Consider the following 20,438-nt stretch of genomic DNA (forward strand, 5'->3'; position numbering starts at 1 on the left):
TGCTTTATCTCCTACTGCAATCAGCAATTCAGGAGGAATTAACTGGTGTCTTATAATAGTGAGAGATCTGGTCAAGGAACTCATTAACTGCACTGTTCCCCCTGTTGGAGTACAGTGAGTCCTCACTTAATGTTGTTGATAGGTTCTTGTAACTGCGGTGAAACAACCTGTAATGAAACCACTTTTTCCATGGCCAACTGCTAGAAACAAGAGTTAAGCTTCTACGGCATCTTATCAATGTTAGAAGTTGAATGAAATGACTTTATTGAAGGACCTGCTGTATTTTCTCTTCTACTCTCAATTCTGGGGAGAAAACATACTATCTCCCTTCCCAAAGCCATTCATGTGAGTAACAGAAGCAAAGGCTGCTCTGGACTCCCGTGAGCATCCTGAGTGGCCTTGAGGACCTGAGCACTGGTCTCCCAGCCCCTCCTCTGCTCTCAGCAGCCCTCTGGGCTTAGGACAGGCCAAACTGGAGATATAAGTCTCCAGTTTCAAGCTTACTCCGTTTCCAGCAGCACATCAACGTACGCTTCCAAATACCTGCTTTTGTGTAAATAATCAAATTAAAAGAGAGGAAGCAGATAGTACAAATAAACATAGCATAAATGGATTTTTAAAATCTTTCCCTCTAGGCACACTGGGTCGCTTCTTATTTTATTTTTTATTGTGGTAAAATGTATATAACATAAAATTTACCAGTTTAACCATTTTGAATGCATAATTCAATGGCATTAAGCACACACACATTGGTGGGCAGTCTTCATTACTGTCCACCTCCAGAATCTGGTCTGCATCCCAAGAATTGCTTTTAATTCTCTCGCCCCCTCCATCTCACAGTGGGGAGGCATCCTTACTTGCCACATGCTAAAATCATTGTCAAAAGACACATGTCCCCTTGTACTAGGTGAACTGGGTATGGGATTAATAAGACCATGACTATGGACAATTGTTGCCTCTGGACCTCGAGCCTAGACAGAACCAGTACATGGCCATTTCTACACCAGGCTCTTGGGACCTGCAGTATTTCCATTCAAGACAGTTGATGTTTCTGATGTCTGGTTTCAGTTGCGGAGCCTGAGGGCTTTTCCATTCCCGTGCAAACCAAAGAAGTCAGAATCCAATGTGCCAGCTATGTCAGGTATGTGACCCCTGAGCCCTGACTCTGGTGTGGTCAGCAGAGGCTCCCGCCCTACTTCTCTTGGACCTTTCACCATTCAAGTCTTTCCTCTTTCCCATCCTAGCCCTTCACAGCTTCTCCTTCCCTCCCTCATTTATTTCTGTGGCTGAACACAGACTGACACACTGGTCAGAGATAAACCCAGTGGCCCCACAGTGGCCTGGCTGATGAGGGCAGCCCCAGGAACGCTCCCCTCCTGGTGGCCAGGTGGGGTTATGGGAGCCGTCACATAAGGAGTCTGTAGGTACAGAAGGAAATCAATGCATTTCTTAGGAAATGGCTTCTTTGGGAGCCCATAACATGACCAGGGAGTATGTCAGTGGTTTCTAGGGAGGCTGAATTCTAAAAATGCTGGTAGCCCAGGTGGGTCAAGGAGGCTTCCTGTTGTACTATTTGCATACAGCTTGCGTCTCATGGTTACGTGTGTTCACGGGCCATAAGCGACCTTCCATAGGACACCTTTTGGGGATCTTGAGTTCAGTTAACAGTGTGGCCTCCAGAGAGGAGCGAGCCTCTTTTGAGCAAGTTCCTAGGGCTCCCAGCAACCACCTGGCCTTCAGCTCTCCACTCCCATAGCCAGAGACCCAGCCTCAGCACCATGGGCCTGCCCCTCCCGTTTGGCGTCCTGGGCCCATATTGCGGGGAATGGAGACCTGACCTTCTGACCTGGATTCTTATCTTCACAGTCCACACTCTGAAGCCTTCTGATATTAAATTTGTGGCAGCCATTGGCAATGTGAAGTCTGTGAGTATTTCAAAGGGGGTGACGGTGGGAGGTTTACCGCTGGGAGAGCTGTGAAAGGGGAGATGGGAATAAACGAGAAAAGAGGTTTCATGTCACGGATAGTGTGTTGACTTGGCTGAGCCCGTGTGTCCCTGCGTGCCGATGGTCACAGTCCAGAGCCCGGAATGTGTGGCATGTGTGGAGGACTCGTAGTCTTCCACTTTGGGCAGGAAATTCACTGCAGGAAGGTCTCCACTGCAAGTCAGGTTTCCGATCTTTGGTCCCAGCTCTGAAAGAGCTCCTCACTCTTGAATTATTCAGTCCCCCAGCTCCTGCCTATCACTCAGCCCATCCTTTCTCCTGTGAGCCCCAGGTCCCGCGCTAGAAACCAGCTTCAGTCCAGGGTGGTCTCCCAGCCCAGACTCATTTTCATCACACTGACAGCCCCTCCGCCTTCAGAATGACACTTGGAAGCCCAGCTCGGAGGAGGCCGCCTTCCTCTGTATGCAGGGGGAGCCGGCTGCTGTGAGCTTAGCCCGGTGTACAAAAAGTCAGGCTTGGGAAGAATAAAGCTGAGTTTAAAATGGAAAAAGTCCACAACAGGATGCCGTTTGCCTTGAGTTCCTGGCGCTTTCTGCAACCAAGGCACCCCTGCCTGTGGCAGGAACGAGCCCTGGCTTGTTTAATCGCTCTGGACTCCCTTTTCCTCATAGAACTTTAAATATCAGATTAGTAAATGCTTGTAAAAATTGTTTTCAAATAACACTTGCGATTCATGTTTAATATGAGTAAAACTCAATCTCAGCACATGCATATAGTGTAAAATATTGGAGACCCCATGCACATCTCCTACTCCCCTGCCTCAGGGCACGTGTGAGCGCACATTTGGGGAGGGGGGAGGGAAAGAGGCTGTGTGTGCGTGTGTGCACGTGTGTCTGTGTAACCTGAATGAGGTCTCTTTGTGATAGACTATGTGTGATTGGTTTTTGCTTAGTTAAGTGTCATAGACATTTCTCCATGCCGGAGAGGTTACAACCCACTCTATGAAATTCCGTGAAGTCAGGGCCTGTGTCTGACTTCACTGTGTCTCCAGCGCCATGCATAGGACCTGCCACAAGGCAGGCATCGGGCCCGTGCGAGTGTGGAGAGGCAGTGCCTGGCCACAGGCCCGACGGAGACGCAGGGGTTGGCTGGGTTTGCCCCATTACCGTTCCCATGAGCCCTTCCCCACTCTGAGCCTTGTTCCTCTTGCTCCCCCCCTTCCTTCCTCTCCTCACCTCCCCCCTACCCCCCATCAACCTTGTTCTCAGGAGGAGCTCTGCTTTGGTCCAACACAGCCATCCGCATGCCCTCAGCCCCGGGAGGCCTGCCTCCCTCATGACTGCGCCTGCTGGCATCTTTGTTCATGAGCCCTGACTGGCATTTTAGTGTGATTTTTATTTAACTTGTTACCCTTCCCTGGAAATGTTGCTGTTCACACTCCTCCTTGCTGAGTTGGGGTAAAGGACTCCATTCCCAGTTAGAGAAATGTCGTGGTCAGCCTGCCCTCCCGGGAGGGCTCCCTCAGAGGGACCCGGTTTTACAGACTGGCTGTCACTTGAGCTGGGTGGGTAGGAAGGACAGCCTTTGGGGGAAGCAGCAGCAGGCTGGGTGTGGGCAGTGTGGGCACAGCTGTCTCCACCATACCTGGAGACACCGTCTTCTAGGAATTAAAATCTCTGAAAATAATAGCACTGACAATAGCTCCCGTGTACTGAGCACTTTCTGTGTGCTGAGCAGGATTCCAAACACCAATAGAGAGGGCCCTGTGTCATCCAGCATTTTACCAAGAGGAAAATCAGAAACTTACTTTGTTCATTCAACAAGTATTTATTGAACAAATATGGACTGAATGCTTATGATGTGTCAGGCGCTGCTCTAGTTCCAAGGAAGATAGTCAAGAGCAAACCAGATACAATCCCCTGCCCTCGCTCTCCTGGTGCCTACATGCTCTTCAGGGGAGACAGACAATAAACAAAGTTAATTTTAGAGTATGGACAGCCACAGTCTAACAATCGGTTTTGTTTCTATGTAAAATATTCATAGGACTTTATGACGCATTTAAATCTAAGCTCTCCTGCCCCTGTTCTCGGGTCGGAGGGAACACACACACCTTCTATTTCGCTGAGTTCTGACCCCCCGAAAAGCTGGCACAGGCAATTCAACCTCTCTCCAGATCCATGGTTCCCTTTTAATCAGTGCGAAGGGCTGTCTCACAGGCAGCGGGGGTGTCGGGGACAGGCTCTGCGCCTTCCTGGGCTGGGTTAACACCTGCTATCTTTTCCAGCTTCCAGACTTCAGGATGGTGGGCACTGGGAAGCAGCATCGGTAACTATGTTGGGCTCACAGGGCGGTGAGCTGGGCTGAGCCTTGGAGGATCTGCTCTCCTGGCTTCGCTAATGGGGAATCCCCAGAACCAGGGAGGAAAGGCCTTGCTCCAGGCCCCCTTAGGACAGAACCCAGCCTCCTGCCTCCCTGCCCGACACTCCCTGTGCCTGTGAATCCCATGGGAGAGAAAGCAGGAAAGGCCACACTCGGGATTTTCGCTTCCTACCCCCAACCAGGCTCATTGCTCTGCTCGGGGCAGCGTGCAGGGTGGACCAGGGCCCATCTCATTCTACACCAGGATCCGCAGCCCCTTCCAGCTTTGGGCCAGACTGGAGACATGGGGAGAAGGGCCCAAGTGGAGCTGTGCACCCCATTTGGGTGACTCCACTGCCATCTGAGCTGTGTCTCCAGCTCCAGGAAGGACAATCTAAGAAGCGGAGCCAGGCTGAGCTGAAGCCTGTCAGGAAATAGACAAGGCAGCCAGGGAAGGGGTGTTGGCAGGTGACAAATACAGTCTGACACTTGCATGTTTGCTTCTACCTGCAGGGCAAGAAAAAGGCCACGTGTGACGTGCATGGGAGTGGTGACAGGTGAGTCCTGTGCATTCATGGCCAGATTCCAGGTTGTCCCCATCCCTCCTGACACAGAAGCATTTTGGCAAATGAAGAGAAGGTGCCCTTGCCTGGCCAGTTTAACTCAGTGGTTAGGGCATCGGCCTGTGCACCAAAGGGTCGTGGGTTCGATTCCCAGACGATTCCCGGTCAAGGGCATGTATGTGCCTAGGTCGGAGGCTCGATCCCTGGCCGAGTCAGGGCGCGTGCTGGAGGCAACCAATCGATGTGTCTCTCTCACACTGACGTTTCTCTCTCTCTCTCACCCCCTCCCTCCCCTCTACTCTCTCTAAAAAAAGTTAATGGAAAAAATATCCTCTGGTGAGAATTAAAAAAAGTAAAGAGAAGGTACCTCTATTGGTCACTTTGTCTCGGAGCCTGAGGAGAAAAGGGGAGGACAGGCAGGGAACCTGGATATGTAGTCACACACCCTAGAAGAGGGATGTGACACATGTCCCTGAGGGTATCTGAGCAGAGAGAAACCAGGTGGCTGTGGTAGGTTAGAGGACATGGAGGGGGGGTTGTCTGGGCCAGGGTCCTGAGGCTCCCCCCCCAGGACCCCAGAACTGGACCAGTAGCACTTTATTTGGGGAACATCTGCCCACCATTCACCAACCCCCTCAAAGAGAAGACCTGGTCTAATTGTCAGCTTACTTCATTTTGTGATGACTCCCTCACCTATAAATAGATCAGTTGGGTTCAGAAAAGTGAAATGAGAATGAAAATCAACCATATCCCACTACCTGGAGATAATCCTTGTTAATATTTTGGCTATTTTACACATGAATGTGCTTATGATATGCTACCTTTTTTCATTTAACATCAGATACCCCTTATAGGTCATTCGCCCTCACAGACGACCCTGATGCCAGGGAGGAAAAGTGTTCTCCTCCCAGCTCCCCAAACACACACTCACATACACACACACACAAATACACGCTCACATACACTCACACACATTCACACACACATACACACACACACAGGCACACACTCATGCACATGCACACGTGTGCAATCACCTGCACACACATGCACGCGCACACACATACATACAAACACATGCACACACGCACATGCACGCACATGCACACACACACACGCACACTTACACACATGCACACACATACACACACTCACACACACAGGCACACACACCGTCCGCAGTCGTCCTCTGGCCACAGAGCTTTCCGTTTTCTCATCTCGTGAATGGGCTCCTTCTGCAAGCTGGTCAGGGCTTAGAAAAGGACACTCATTAGTCTGGGTTGAGGGTGAAGAAGATTGAGCCACACACGACCTTGGTGGCTGCCCAAGCTGACAAAGCTGAGTGGCCAGTCTCCTGGCTTCGGGAGCAGCTCTCCCACTCCCACCCCTTCCCTGGCCGCCACCTGCACAGTGCTGGCTCCCTCGGAGGGAGCCTTGGAAGCTGCCTTCTGGCTTCTCTCCCACGCAGCCCCCGGCTCTTCTAGGTGGGGGCAGAGAGAAAGGACGACTGAGGGTGAGGGTGGAGGCGTCTCCCTCCCACGACACTCTCCCTGCTCTGCCCTCTCCTCTCTCTGGGAGTAAGACACAACTTGAGTGCCCTTGGCAGCGCTATTTTTAGCGATCCCCTGGCTGTCAGCTCTGGGACATGTTCTGTTCCCAGGAGCTTTCCCACCCTGCTGTCACTCAGGAGGAGAGAGGGGCTGGGAGACAGCCTGCCCGGTCCCTGGCCCAGCGCACTCCCAGCGTGTCCAATGCGCACGACTCCACTTAGCCTGGGGACTCCCCGGAGTTGCTTAGCTTCCCTCGGCCTGTTTCCCCTTCACACATATAAGGTGCTTAGTGCTGGGCCTGCTCTAGCGCTTGACAGATGTTAATTTTTAGCTCCGTTCCCCTGTTCGCTTCCAGGAGCCTGCTATGAGGTCCACCTCACAGCCTAAGGCAGGTGTGAAAGTCATGGTTTGGTTTGGAACAGGGCCAGGGACCCTGGGCACTCACCCCGGAGGGGTCAGTCTCTACAGGTGACCTCCATCTGTCAGAGCCACAGCTCTCAAACCAGCTCTCCCTTTCTTTAGCCTTTTCAGAAATCATCAGACACTTCAATCCCTCTGTTCTGAAGCCTGTGTGCATCCCTGGGAAGGAAGTGGTACCCCAAATTAGTGCTGAGTAAGTCCCTTTCCTGGCTCTCTCGAGGGCTGTGTACTCCTCTTGGTCTCGGGCGCCTGGGCAGGAGGATTTGGGGGAGGGGAGCTGGCAAAGTCAAAGAGGTTTAAAAATAGAGGTCTGTTTTAAGTCAAAGCCGAAGTGCATCTCCTGCGCTGATGTAAGTGTGTCTGATGGGCCTAATTTAAAAAACCAGGTCACGGTCTGCCCTCCAGAAGCCAGGGGTGGTGCAGTGTAGCCTTGAACTCAGAGACTGGCTCCTGGGCTGGGCCGAGGGGCAAGCGTCCAGCCCTGGACAAAGTTATGTTTAACTGGTTTTCTCTCTGCTCCCCTCCCTCTCTGCAGAGACTTGTGGATTCAGGCAGAAGAACTGGTGGAGAACATGAAAAACAACCAGGTAAGAACCCGCCCGCGTCTGTTGCGAGGCAGTAGGACCAAACACACCAGGCAGCTGTGGGCGCACAGCCACTGTGCCCTGAACTCAGCAACCAGGGTGGCCCGGGTGCTCCCCAAATGCTCTTTCTGGAAGCCATTAAAACACAGGGCCACTTCGTACATGCACAGCGGCATTCCCTGTGGTCTTGCCAAAAGTCAACAGGTGGACTGCACGACTTCTCACATCGGTGGTTGAAAGCTTGGTTTCAGAGGGAGACCAGTTTAAATGGGAATCCTGAATTTTCTACCTATGTTGGTTAAGGCGCTTAACCTCTCTAAGCCTCAGTTTTTCCACTTATGAAATGGGCATCATAAGAGGCCGTAGCACAGGACCTAGGAAGGATTAACTGAGGTGTTGGACGTACCTGGCACAGAGGCAGTGCTCGGTGAAAGCCCGCAGCTGCCACTGTTGTTGAAGTGGCCGTTGTTGTTATTCATTACCGTGCTCATTTTAGTTCTGAGGCGGAGGCCTCTGTGACATAGCTGCCGGGGCCCTGGCAGCCACCTGGCTCTAACCAAGTGCTGAGCCCGAACCGCTGGAACCAAGGGCAGCCGCTGTCTCCGCCAGTCATGGGTTCATTGAAGAGCTCGGGCGTTAAAGCCAGTCATTGCCGGTCACTCACGGGTAGGGACAAAGGCAGGCGAGGCACCATAAGGAGCTGGTTTCCCCCCTAACAAGAGACTGACGGAGTTTCTAGAGTAATCCCAACATTTCGGAAAACAGCTGGGAGGTCTTGACTCCAACCCCACAATGTTGCAGATGAGGAAACTGAAGTCCAAGGAATTCATGTGACCGGTCCAAGTTCACACAGCTGGTTAGAGCTAAAGTCTAAAGTGTTGATTCACCATGCTGCCTCTTTTTTGTGTGTTTTTTTAATCTTCACCCAAGGATATGTTTACTGATTTTTAGAGAGAGGAAGGGAGAGAGAGAGAGAGAGAGAGAAAAACACCGATCAGTTGCCTCCTGTACCTAGATACGTACCCTGACGGGGAATTGAACCCTGAACCTTTTGGTGTACGGGACAAAGCTCTAACCAACTGAGCCACCTGGCCAAGGCTCAAGCTACATTTAAAGGGCAAAACAAATGTTTATTTTTTGTTCCACAAGTGACACATGTTTATTATAGAAAAATGAGAAAACTCAGATAAACAAAAAGAATAGTACCCAGAGATAATTGCTGCTGACATCTCAGTATACATCCCCTTCTGTGTTTTTTCCAAGCACATGTGTATACTTTATAAAAGAAGGGTGAGGTTATATGTAGACACTTTTTATAAACTGCTTTTCTAAATATGACATTTTCCATTACAACAATTACATTTTCCAACATCATTTTAATAGCTACATAGTGTTTCATTTTATGAGTGACTCACAGTTTGTGCGGCAATCCCCTATTTTAGATATTTATGTTGTTTTCAGTTTTTTACTCTTATAAACAAAGCTTCATTATTGCAGCTAAATCTTTCATGTATCCTTATTTCCTTAAAATACATTTTGGGAAATGGAATTGTTGGGTAAAAGAGTATGCCCTTAACCTTTTTTTAACTGCATTTTGCCAAACTGTCTTCTGGAGAAGTTACACAATTTGAATTTCCCACCTTATACTTCTTTTTTTGACAAAAAGATTTTAAGTATGATTTTATGGGTGTGGGTATATGAAATTGAAAGATATGAAAAGAAAGTTCTTTTGGTACCAGGTCTTACCACTCTCACTTTTTGGTGCTGTTTCCTTTTTCTTCAGCAACTTGACTTTCAAAATGACTGGAAGCTCATCAATGTGCTCTTCAGTAATGCAAACCTGTGTCACCTGTGTCCCTCCGCCCAACAGGTAAACCACAGGCTGGGGGTCAGAGGAATTGCAAATGCTGGGGTAGGTGCAGAGTGAATGAACTAAACCTGCCTGGTCTACACCTGGGCTGGGCCTGGTGCATCTATTTCAGAGTTTGGATGGACGGACGGATGGACGGATGGATGGATGGGTGGATAGATAGGTGGATGGATGGACGGATGAATATCTAAGGTCTCAAGGAACTATATACAGGGACAGGTGTTTTAACTTACCAGCTTTCATATCAGGTAAAGGAAATTGAGATGCGCATTAGCTGAGTCAGTGATCATTCTGTGACTGAGAAAATTCAGCCTCCTAGTTAAAAATCATTTTGTCTCTTTAACTCTGATTTCATTTAATCACTGAATTTAGGAAATAAAGCAAGACATGTACTCTGTCATCACCTCCTGAACTGCAGTTCACCATGAACTCTGGTTGTAACGGGAAGCCTACTGTTCACATACGCAGACCATCCTCCAGGCTCAGTAGAGTTCCTGGATGCGGGACACAAAACACGTGGCTTCATGTGTTATTTCTATAGGTGACTATCTAGGACTTCAGTCCTTACTGGAGATGGTCCAGGTTAGGATCAGTTGATCTAGGCTATGATGACATAAATGGCACACTCTCTTCTCCAGGGGCCTGAAGGCTGGTGGCCACCGAGCTGGCCTTGCTATTTATGTAATGACCTGCCCCCTGTCCTCTCAGCCCCTTCTAGAGCCCTGCCAGGCCATGGCACAGGCATGGGTGAAGTTTCCTGAGTTGTTGCCGTCCCCTGTTCTGTGCCCTTCTCCCACGGCATGTACTCTGGCCTTCTTCCAAGTGCCCCACTTTCCCACTGGCTCCTGGCCCAGCACCCACACCCCCTTCCTTTAGTGATGTTGGGCCCTGGGAGAATGCTTGTGGAGGCCCACCTTGCCCGGCCAGCTCTCGTGGGTTTATGGCTTGTAGATCTCGAAGGTTTATTTTTCTACTTCACCCTCTCTTTTCTCCCATGCCAGGTGAAATTCACAGCTCTGTTTATTCTATGCCCCTCTTTTTGCTGATATGCACACCAAAATTTTTTTGCAAATTTACCTGTTCATGCATTAAAGTGCTCAAACAAGCATTTAGGCATTGCTGCATTCCTCTATATCCACCCATCCATAAATTGTCTATTCATGATAAATTCATTTTCTCTTTTTTCATGGAGGCACGTGCTATTGTATGTACGATGAGTTATGTCCATGCTGGCTTTTGTTTGATTTTTTAAATGTTTGAATGCATTCGTGGATGCTTACACTCACTCAGGACTTTTTTCTATACTCTTTTCTCACATTCAAGCATTGCTGTGTGAGTTCCCTCGTTCTTCCATTTATTATGCCCTGAGGCGTTCTTGACTATGTGATGCATGCCTATGTCTGCATGTATCCATTCATTTACTGCTAATAATTTTAGTTAGATCAACAATGCACAAATGTTTTCTTCTTTCAAAAAACTAAAACATTACAGCTAAAGCTAAAATACTACCTCCAGCTCTCTCCCTTTTTATTTCCAAGTTTCTTACATATCTATGAATCCTAGTAGTATTTTGCGTGTGTGTGTGTGTGTGTGCAAGAGAGAGAGAAAGAGAGAGAGAGACTGATTGAGTTTGAACACAAATAGTATTATATCGTGAGCAATTTTTTTCACTAACCAAATGTTTTTGACATCTGGTCATGTGATACACATAGATCAAGTTTATTCCAGTGACTTGCTAACTAGTATCCCACGGTGTAAATTTAGTAAGTTTTATTTTGCCATTTCCCTATTGATAACCAGTTAGGTATTTCCAGTTTTTCACTCTCATAAAACAAGATAGTTTATGAGCTATCTGAACATGTTGCATTTTTACCTGAACATGTTGCATTTTTCTAAATACAGTGATGTTCAGATTACAGATCGAGATAGATTAGTGGGTCAAAATTAAGTTTAAAGATTGCAACCAAAATTACACAAATAGAAATAAGATAGAATAAAATATAAAATATTAGAGTTGATTGCATGTTGGAAGGTAAGAGCATCTTTGCCTTTCCCTGTGTCATAGGTCAAGTCTCCCAAAGTAGTTCATATGAGAATAGGTGTTTCACTGTTAAGAGGAAATGCTAAACCCCTGTCCTGCCCTACTTAGGACCTGGAAATTTTCACCTCTAAGGTGGTTCCTTTGGTGGGGAGTAGATAAGGGCCTGTGTCCACATTTGTTCTTTGGGGATTTCTTAAGACCAGAGTCATAAGAGAGTAAGATCAGGAGCTGTCCATTAGGCAGCAATGCTGATTCTTCAGAGCTGCCATGGTGGGTCCAGCTATTCAAAGGCAGGTGCTGCACAGGTAACTGGTTGACCTGATTCATTGCAGTGAAACAGAGATGCTTCCAGGGTCTGTACTGCTCTCTAGTTAAAGTCTACTTCTGTTGATGAGTAAGATGAAAAAAGTCAGTTAAAAGAAGAGAAAAAAAAATGGAAATAAACCTCAAAGCCAGTGACACTGCAAGAAAATCTACACATGCATTTGTTGCAAATGCCTTTAGAAGCAGGTGTCAACATTTTGGAGATTACAGTGGCAGGATGATTCATGAAACCTAAAAGTGTTTGCATCTTTTGCCTGAATAATTCTACTCCTTGGAATAAATCCCAAGTTTATTAGAAAAAGTTAAATCTTGTCTCAGGCACATGTTTGAGCATAGAGATTTCTTCTGACTCTGAGGGCAAAAGATATATATATATAAATGTGTCATTTCATTGGGAAAAAAATAAGCTTTTTCCTCACTTTGGGTTCAAGGGGGAGTTCATTATGTGTTACCTTGTAAACAAGGGACATTTTTACGCGTGTAATGTCTTCCACTAAAGAACAGGGACAATTGGTGCCTGAGTGGCAAGCATTCGGTACCTGAGTGACTGGCTGGGCCCCACTCACTCTGTGGCCATGAATAAGCACCTTGATGGGGGAGAACCAGGCAGGGATCCCCAGTTTCCCTGTGGAAGATCGATGCCCTGAATGTGGGCAGCGAGTTCCCAAGGCTCTTTAGAAGGAAAAGTGAGACGCTTAAGGTCACATTCAGGGAGAGGTTCACTTAGACTGAAAAAAATGAGACAGTGGGTTTATTGCTGGCTGTGGCTCAGCTGACTCCAGAGGACAGCCTCACACCGAAGCGGGGACTCGGGAGTGGGGACACCGCCCAATGCAGTCTCAGCCTGAGTGATTGGCAGCTGTCTCCAGCATCACTGCTGTTCCCCCAGGAAACAGAACAGCTCCTAGGCCTGCCTTGTCTTCCTGTCTGAGCCAAGTCCCCTCAGGGGACAGCCAGTGTGCAGACAGCTAAGGAGCTTGTCTCGTTGTAAAGTTTATTTTTGTTTGGTGTTGTTTTGGTTTTTGGTTTTTTTACCCTGAAGAGGTAAACCAGGGTATATTTTTGGGGTGCTCTCATTTGTTATTCATTTTCATTACCTGCAAGGCCCTGGGTGGGAAGGGGCTGTCTTCAAACACTGGGGAAGAGCAGCCCTCTTCTAACTCGGGGCAAATGCAAATGCGGCTGGGACAGGGCTGATGAAAGAATGGCACATGGAAGTCTTGAGGCCCATCTGGGTCCGTAAGTCCAAGGGGAATTGTGTTCTTCCCTTGGGAGTAAGTCCTGCCTCCTATCCCTCAGTGGGAGCTGTAGAGTTTCCTTGACCTTGAGTTTGTCCTTTCCTGACGTGGAACTTCTCATCTGGGGCAGCTTAAAGTTTTCCTAGGGGAGGATGGGTTGGGGAAGTCAGAATGAACAAAAGCCTGGGGAGCTCTGGGAACTCTACACGTGTTTGTGGGAAACTGGGGTCTAGCAGGGCCTTTGTCACTATCATCTCAGCCGAGGGTGGGGACTGGAGAGGGGAGGGGGCAGGGTGTGTGTGTGAGCCTAGGCATCCTTGGCCCTATGGTCCCTGTCCCCACCTACACTCAGCACATTTCTCCTCTCACAGGACGAGCTGGTGACAGATAACATGAGCAAGCTGACCAGAATGCTGGACTACCTGCTCCAGGAGGTGAGGCTTGCAGCTTCCCCAGCTCCATGGGACCACACCCCTGGAGCTTCCTCACATCTGCCTTCCCCAGACAAGAGAGAGCTGCCTTTCCAAGGGCTGGCAGGGAAGGTTCTGGTTACTCTCAAGTTGCCTTACTGGGTTAAAAAAAGTGTCGTAGTGGGAGACCTCCCCTGAGGGAGATCAGCTCCTCCCTAGGGACTCAAGCACCCCACTCTTTCCTAAACAGTGTGGGGCAGTGATGACCTGTGGGGTCCTTGAGAGCCTTCAAGGCTTCCCTCTGTCAAGTGACCTTGATGAGCAAGCACTGCAGGTTCTGAGACTCATGGGGAGGCAGCTTCCCTGTCTCAGAGGGTCTAGAGTCCTGTCACCAACATGGTCCTGCTTTCTTGTTACACCTGGTGGGGGGGATGCCCTGCCCACCAGGAGGGATGGTGAATGACATGCCTCTGCATAACCAACAGGCTGGCAGCTTTGGACCAACCCCAACAAAACTTCTCCCAAAGAGGTCCCTCGTGCTCAACCAGGCCCCAAGCTGGGCTCAAACCAAGGACTCTGTGGATGACCCCTGGCAAGGACGGTGCCTGCAAATGTTTGCAAATGTTCATCTTCTCTCTGTTTCCTTGTAGGTCCCTAAAGTGTTTGTGAACATAGTGGACCTCTCTGAGGCTGTGGGGCACCAAGGGAACGGGCTCAGGTAAAAAGGGAAGTGGGAGGGGACCAGCATTTGTTGAGGGGCTGCCCTTTGCCAGGCACTGGGCGGGGCACTTCACATGTTAATTGGTGAGGGAGACTTAAGGGATGGAGGCCCAGAGACTAAGCAACACGCTTGAGATCACACAGCTCGGGAGGACAACATCGTTCTGGGGACTGAGTCAAAGGAGGAACTGTCCAGTCTGGTGGACTTGGTTGGATGACCTGCCCCCACCAGAATGATCTGAGGGTTTAAAAAGCAGTTTTGGCAAAACATCCGTAAGCCAGGAGTGATACTTCTAGAAATGGGAAAGAAAAAAAGTTGGCCTAAACGTATTTTGTCTTCACTGAATTTGATTCCCATGTAGTTCTGAAATTTGTGATAGAATCTAAACTCCTTGACCCCAGATCCTGAGATTTCTGGCTTTACACCCAGCAAAGAAGTACACGCAGCAAAGGTCAGGGTAGGGACAGCTGGAGGTGGGGGCAATGGAAAGGACGGTGCCCAGAGGAAAGGAGGGTTTGAAGGGAAAGGACACACACAGCAGGGGAGGGAGAACTGGAGGTGGGCTTCTGGTGTGGAAGGGATGAGGGGCAGCGTATCGGGAGATGGAGCGAGAGGGAGATGTCCCCACATCCCTTCCCCACCCCGGTGGAGGGACAGACGGGGAGCAGATCACAGTGTACCTTTCCACTCTGTTCCCCTCAGTGTGTGCTTGCTTCCTTCTGCACCCCGAGACTTCCAGCTTCTCCTTCCTCAGACCCTGAGCAACGCCCAGGTCCCCCAGCCCTCTTGCTGCTCCATGGGGTGGCCTGAATGGCCCCACTCCATCCACGCTCTCATTTCCGACTTATTTTAACCTGCAGCCTAGAAGCAGAGCCTTGCAAGTGCTCAGAGATGACCTCAAAGCTGCCCAGGACTGTGATGCAGTGGTCCTATCAGGTGAGCCCTCTCCGGGAGACTGGCAGCTTGCAGGGGCGGGGGTCGTGGAGGAGAACAGGGGGGTAGGGACAATTAGGGTGTAAGTCTGCCACCGTAGGGCTTCTCCAACCGAGTCAGGAAGCAGAGAGAGCTGCTCTCGGTTCACTCCCTGGTGGTGACTTGATGTTCCTATAGGTAAAGCCCGGAAAACAATACGGGCAGGTTGGGGAGGGACAGTGGTGGTACTTTAGATAGTGAAGGACTTTGCAGGTCCCTTCAGAAATGGTTGTGGTCATCATCACGACTTGTACCCCTGCACCTATGGCTGCTGAGGTGGTTCTGCCCAAGGGCAACTCAGAGGTCCCGAAGATATGCTTTCTGGGTTAGAGAAGAAACCCCAAGAGGGCGAGGATGGCTCAGTGGGAGTCACCATCCCTGTCAGCAAACAGCTCAGAGTCCGGCACCTATTGATGTGTGTTCACATGAGTATTTTGGTTTAAGAAGAAAGTTATGTATGAAGCCGTGTGGCACTTCTCTCACTCCAGAGGTGACATGTTTTGTATAGTTAATGGCTTACCCTCTCCAGAACTTAGCCTTTGAACAGAGCATGGGCAGGGCCTGGCTGCATCCCTGGCTGGCGTATACTCCAGCTCCCAGGGAACGTATTTCAGATCCATCTCAGACCGAGGGGCTGCTGACAACGCCCTGGTAGGGGGACGGGGCAGGCTGTGCCTCGCCCATGCTCCTGGGTGCACACCTCTCTGCTCTCTTTTTCAGGAAAATTGGGAACGTCTCCTGAACTCCAGCAAGTACAATCAGGAGGACTCCTTTGCAGTGGTTTTCCAGCCCTTCTTCTACGAGACATCCTCATCACCACACTTGGTGAGTGAGGTGACCGTAAGGAGCCTGGCCCTCCCCCTCTGCCACTCCCGCCCAGTGGGGATCACTGAGCCTGGGATATGCACCCTGGAGGGGGGGGATGCTGCAATACTCTCTTATACTTTCTGGACGATTTCCCCATGGGGTTGGAGAGCTCCTTGAAGCAAGTTCTTAGAGACAGAGTGGCCCAGAGGTAAAGAGCATGGACTTGAGCTCCAGGCTCTGACGTGGGCCAGCTGTGTGATCTTGGGTGAGTTGTTGGAACTCTGCCTCGGTTCCCTCTCTGTGAAATCAGGGCCATCTTTAATATTCCCACCCTCTAGGGTGGTTGTCAGGATCTCATGAGTAAACACATGTGAGGAGCTTGGGGAGCCCTCAGTACCTCTCAGCTACAGTGACTCTTCAGGACAGAATTTTAGGGTACCGCGTCACCCTCCTCCTTCTGCAGGCTCTCTACATCCACCCCTGGGAGGGAGGGGAGTGTGAGTGGCCTTCATTCCCCAGGTCACTGGGCAAACGCCCTTGCCCCAGGGGGCGCCCAGCCCATGAGCGTGGTGGTGGGTCCGCATGTGCTTGGTAGGGTGTCTCTGACACCACTGAGCTCCAGCACTGTGTGCCTGGGACAGCCCCTCCCTCCAGGCTCCTGGCTCCTGCCTGCTGGGGCCACTGTGCCCCCTCCAGGACTTAACTGATGTTTCAATAGTGGTTTAAAAGGAGGAAGAAGAAGATTCGTTCCCATCCCACCCCCTACTCAGACCACACATGAATCACTTCCTGTCACCACTGCTTCTGCGGTTTGGTTGAGTTGTGGGGAACCTCACGCTGACGAGGGGTGTGACCTGCTCCTGTAGGCCCTCACCTCCCAGCCTCGCCCCAGACAGCGGGCCTGTAGGGGGGCCATGACTGATGTGGAAAGGGGCTGAGAGTCTGGGCAAATCAGGGCCACCCCAGCTCTGCCAGGGTCATCTTCAGAGTACATGGCAGGTCCACCCCATCCTTGGGGACATACAGGGGTTCTTACCTGGTTCTCTTTCAGAAGGAGTTGCTACACCAGGATCCCACCACACTCTCGGTCTCCTTGAATCTCTGGAACATCATGGTGAGTTGCGGGGGGCTCTGGGAGGCTGCGGTGCCAGCCTGGGGGTTTGGCCTATAAAAGAGCTGGGGCTCCACTGCCACACCCACTCTGCCTTCTGCTCTGATGGAGGGGCTGCGGGATTCCAGCAGGACCCCGGGACAATGATTCTGGCTGCCAGGGAGCCTTCCCACGTCTGGGGACGGCCTAGCTCTGACCACCCCAGTTTCACCGCCTCACCCCAGAGCTGGGATGCAGCCCTGGCAGCATGCGTGGCTCTCTGGACACCTTCAGTACCGCTCTTCCCAGAGGCCCAGAGTTTCCTCAGAGTCTGTGTGGGAGACTTCACTCAGAGCAGGGCCCTAGGGAACAGCTCAGGCTGCGATTCTAGGCCAGCTTTCCCTCACATGACACTTAAGTGCCATCACGTGGCTTCAAGGCCCCGGGTGGTACCTGGGATGAATGTGGACTTTCAAGTGATGGAGACCTGGGTTCAAATCCTAATGCCATCTCTCACAAGTGGTGTGAATTGAGGGTCTCCACTCCCTTTCTGCAAAATCCAGATCCTAACACCTGACCCAGGACATGTCAAGTGTGTAGTTCACTTCTGCCCACAGCCTGTACTCAGCACATGCGGACACTTCTTACTGTTTTCTGCGGGGCTTCCCCGCACCTCTGAGGCCCCTGGGGCTCCCTGGGATTCGGCAGTGGGTGGAATGAAATGTCAAAACATGAGCCTTTCCCAGGTACCAGGCAGACACCTGATTTAGCCTTTGATATTTTCCCCATGCAAGCGGTCCTATTTTTAGAATTCCAGTGACAGAAACTTGGTTTTCCTCTTCCTTGGATTAGAAAATGTTTTCTCCATCTTTTCGACTAAGTGCTGTGCTGAGTGCCATGGGCAGCTATGTTTCAGCGTGCATTAGCCAACAAGACAGAGCAGGGGTGGGGGGCACAGGATGGCCCCAGAAGCCCTTGTCAACAGAATCACACTCTCCTTGAAGAAAGCACCTGATTTCTTTGTTATTGGACCTGACCCTGGGGTGGAACATTTCCCGCAGGAAACCATTTGCTGCTGATCTCCTGTGAAGGGCTGAGGACACTAACCTGACCCCTCCTGCAGGGCTGTCCCCCGCAGGGCACCCTCTCTCTGGGGAGAAGGGCTGGTTATTCCAGCTCAGCCAAACCTATCTCCTTCCCCTCTACGTCACCTCTCTCCCAAGTGATGAAAGAGAATCTATCATGTGCCCTGACCTGTCCTGGGTCCAAAGAGTTTTAAAAAACACACACCAAATGGCCTTGGCCTTGGCCTTCGCTGAGCCCGGGTTATAGCTGGAAGGGTCAGGAGACTCGGAGGAACAGAGTGGACTTGAACTCAGCCAGCAGTGATGCACTGGACTGTGCATCCCAAGGCGACACGGGCAGGAGGGCAGGAGAGCCCCACAGTGGCAGGACTGGAATTGGCTTTGTAGGTGTCAGAGGAGGTCAGGGCGGGCTTTCCAGGCAAGAGACCTTTGTGAGCGAAGGGCATGGGGAAGAAAAAGCCAAATGCATTATCATCAGGAGGCAGTAGAAGCTGGTCTGATAAGACAGGAAACGTGATAAGGAGCCCGGAGAATGAAGCAAGCACTTTGATCGCCAGACAGAGAGACTCTGGAGAGAGCAGGTAGGGAGAAAGGGCTCCCTCTCCCTCCAACTCGCTGTTGAGTGTCACAGCTGGTGGTAGCAGCAGTGGTGACTGCCTTCCTTGAGCCTGTGACGTCCTGTCCATTCAAGCAGGCGCACAGTGCCCTCTAGCCCACTGGAGGGTGAGATCGAGGACAGAGGGTCCCACAATCAAGGCCAAAGAACCGGGGCTCAGTAGATGTCGCAAGGGCCCCAAGGAGGCAGAGGTAGCTTTTCTGGGCGGACAGTTCCCCCATTCTCTCCGGACCTGTCTGACCAATCACCAGTCGTTTCCTGGTGAGAGTTCTCAGGGCTCCTGCAGCCAGGCCAGCAAAGAGGGTGGGGTCTCCCCAGGTGTGTCTTTCCGTTGTTTTATTGAGATGGATCACATGGCCTTTTTGGGTCACCATTTTCTCTACTTGACAAAGGGGTGTAATGACCCTCACCACACACTTGTACTCAGGGGTGGCGAGCGACCTGCTCCTGAAAACACCTGGGATCATCCCAACAGAATGAGCCCCCCCTGGACCTGAAGCTGAGCTCCTGGCCTCTTGTACTGGGGATGTGAGTCATTCCCTAGGCTCTTCCCGCCTTCTCCTCAATAACTTCTGATCATTTTAATGCTACCACAGTAGTTTTAAAGAGACCCACCTTTGGGGAACTCGATTCCCAGGTCCTTCCAGCCATCACTGACCCCCACCCTGTGCCGAGCCCTGGGCATGGTGTTAGCGCCACAGGGCAGGACAAGAACACTCAGGAGTTGCTCACAGTGAGCGGGAATTCTCCTTGGAGAGAGTGGCCAAGGTCACTCTCCCACCCTGCAGGCAACGTCAGGGTGGCAGGGAAGCTGAGCAGAGGCCATGGGGGCAGTTAGAGGGCTGGGCAGTGGCATGAGAGCCCCGCGGGCAGCGCTGGGTCCTCCTGGGATGTGCTGCACAGGGTGGCTGGAGGAGGGCCCAGGCGACCATTTGATGGAGGACGTCACTCTCCATCCCCTGAGGAGAGGGGGTCAGAGTGGGTGTAAAGGGGGCTGGTGGGAGCAGGAAGGATGTGGGTGACGGATAGAGAGACATTTAGGACAAGGTTCTTAATGGAAATGCGTTTATTGGAAAAACTTGTGAATTTCCCTTCTTTGAGGCCCTTAAAAAATAGACTCTGCTATATCCATTCTACCAGAATCATTAAGATGGGACTCTTCTGATGTCTCCTTCCAGCCTCTATTATTGATTACATTTTTGAAAGACTGGAGAGAAGTAGGCAGGCCAGATTGGCACCGGGCCGTCCACCCAGGCCCACTTCACCCTCCCTTTCAGAATAAAATGGAAAGAAGGCACCGCAGTTCCTTCTCCAGCCCTGAGCTAAAGGGTTGCCACTCCTTTTCCAAAAGGTTAATTATACCCTCTTATCAGACCCTGTCCATCTGGGGGAAGAGCCAGCCCTGAGAAGGGTAAAATTCTTTCCTGCTTGTTGCTTAGTGAGCACAGATTCTGGGATAAGATATTCACTAAGAATCTAAAAGCCTCGTGGAGGCTGGCAGAGCATGGGACTGAGCCAGACGGGGTGCTTCATCCTGCGGCCTCCTGTCGCTTGTGTCCCTTGTCAAGGTCCTTGGAGGGAAGGCGAGGGACAAAGGTGTTACGGGAGCCTAGCACCTGTGGAAGCGGGGCTGACAGCAAACGCCAGTGTATCCGTGGTAGAAGATGGTGCAGAACATCCATGACCTCTCAGGGCCACTATGTTTTTCTTTGAAGTGCTTACATACATATAATGAACATTTTAAAATAACAAAAGGAACTTTATTTATTTATTTATTTATTTTTAAATATATCTTTATTGATTTCAGAGAGAGGAAAGGAAAGGGAGAGAGAGAGATAGAAAC

At 50.5% G+C, this 20,438-nt stretch overlaps 1 protein-coding gene across 1 annotated transcript in view; it reads left to right on the top strand.

Annotated features, from left to right (window-relative positions):
- PLB1 (phospholipase B1) overlaps positions 1-20,438 on the top strand; it is a 108,306-nt gene that overhangs the window by 8,699 nt on the left and 79,169 nt on the right. Inside the window, exons 3-15 of the mRNA XM_087823909.1 lie at positions 1,069-1,141; positions 1,867-1,925; positions 2,364-2,429; positions 4,231-4,271; positions 4,818-4,861; positions 6,940-7,030; positions 7,373-7,424; positions 9,205-9,291; positions 13,266-13,328; positions 13,955-14,022; positions 14,886-14,961; positions 15,718-15,822; positions 16,862-16,918. Of these exons, the coding sequence (XP_087680035.1) occupies positions 1,069-1,141; positions 1,867-1,925; positions 2,364-2,429; positions 4,231-4,271; positions 4,818-4,861; positions 6,940-7,030; positions 7,373-7,424; positions 9,205-9,291; positions 13,266-13,328; positions 13,955-14,022; positions 14,886-14,961; positions 15,718-15,822; positions 16,862-16,918 (882 nt within the window). The remainder of the gene's footprint in view (positions 1-1,068; positions 1,142-1,866; positions 1,926-2,363; positions 2,430-4,230; positions 4,272-4,817; positions 4,862-6,939; positions 7,031-7,372; positions 7,425-9,204; positions 9,292-13,265; positions 13,329-13,954; positions 14,023-14,885; positions 14,962-15,717; positions 15,823-16,861; positions 16,919-20,438) is intronic.

Source organism: Miniopterus natalensis, chromosome 13 (genome assembly GCF_054644295.1).
Source record: "Miniopterus natalensis isolate mMinNat1 chromosome 13, mMinNat1.hap1, whole genome shotgun sequence".
NCBI classification, from domain to species: domain Eukaryota; kingdom Metazoa; phylum Chordata; class Mammalia; order Chiroptera; family Miniopteridae; genus Miniopterus; species Miniopterus natalensis.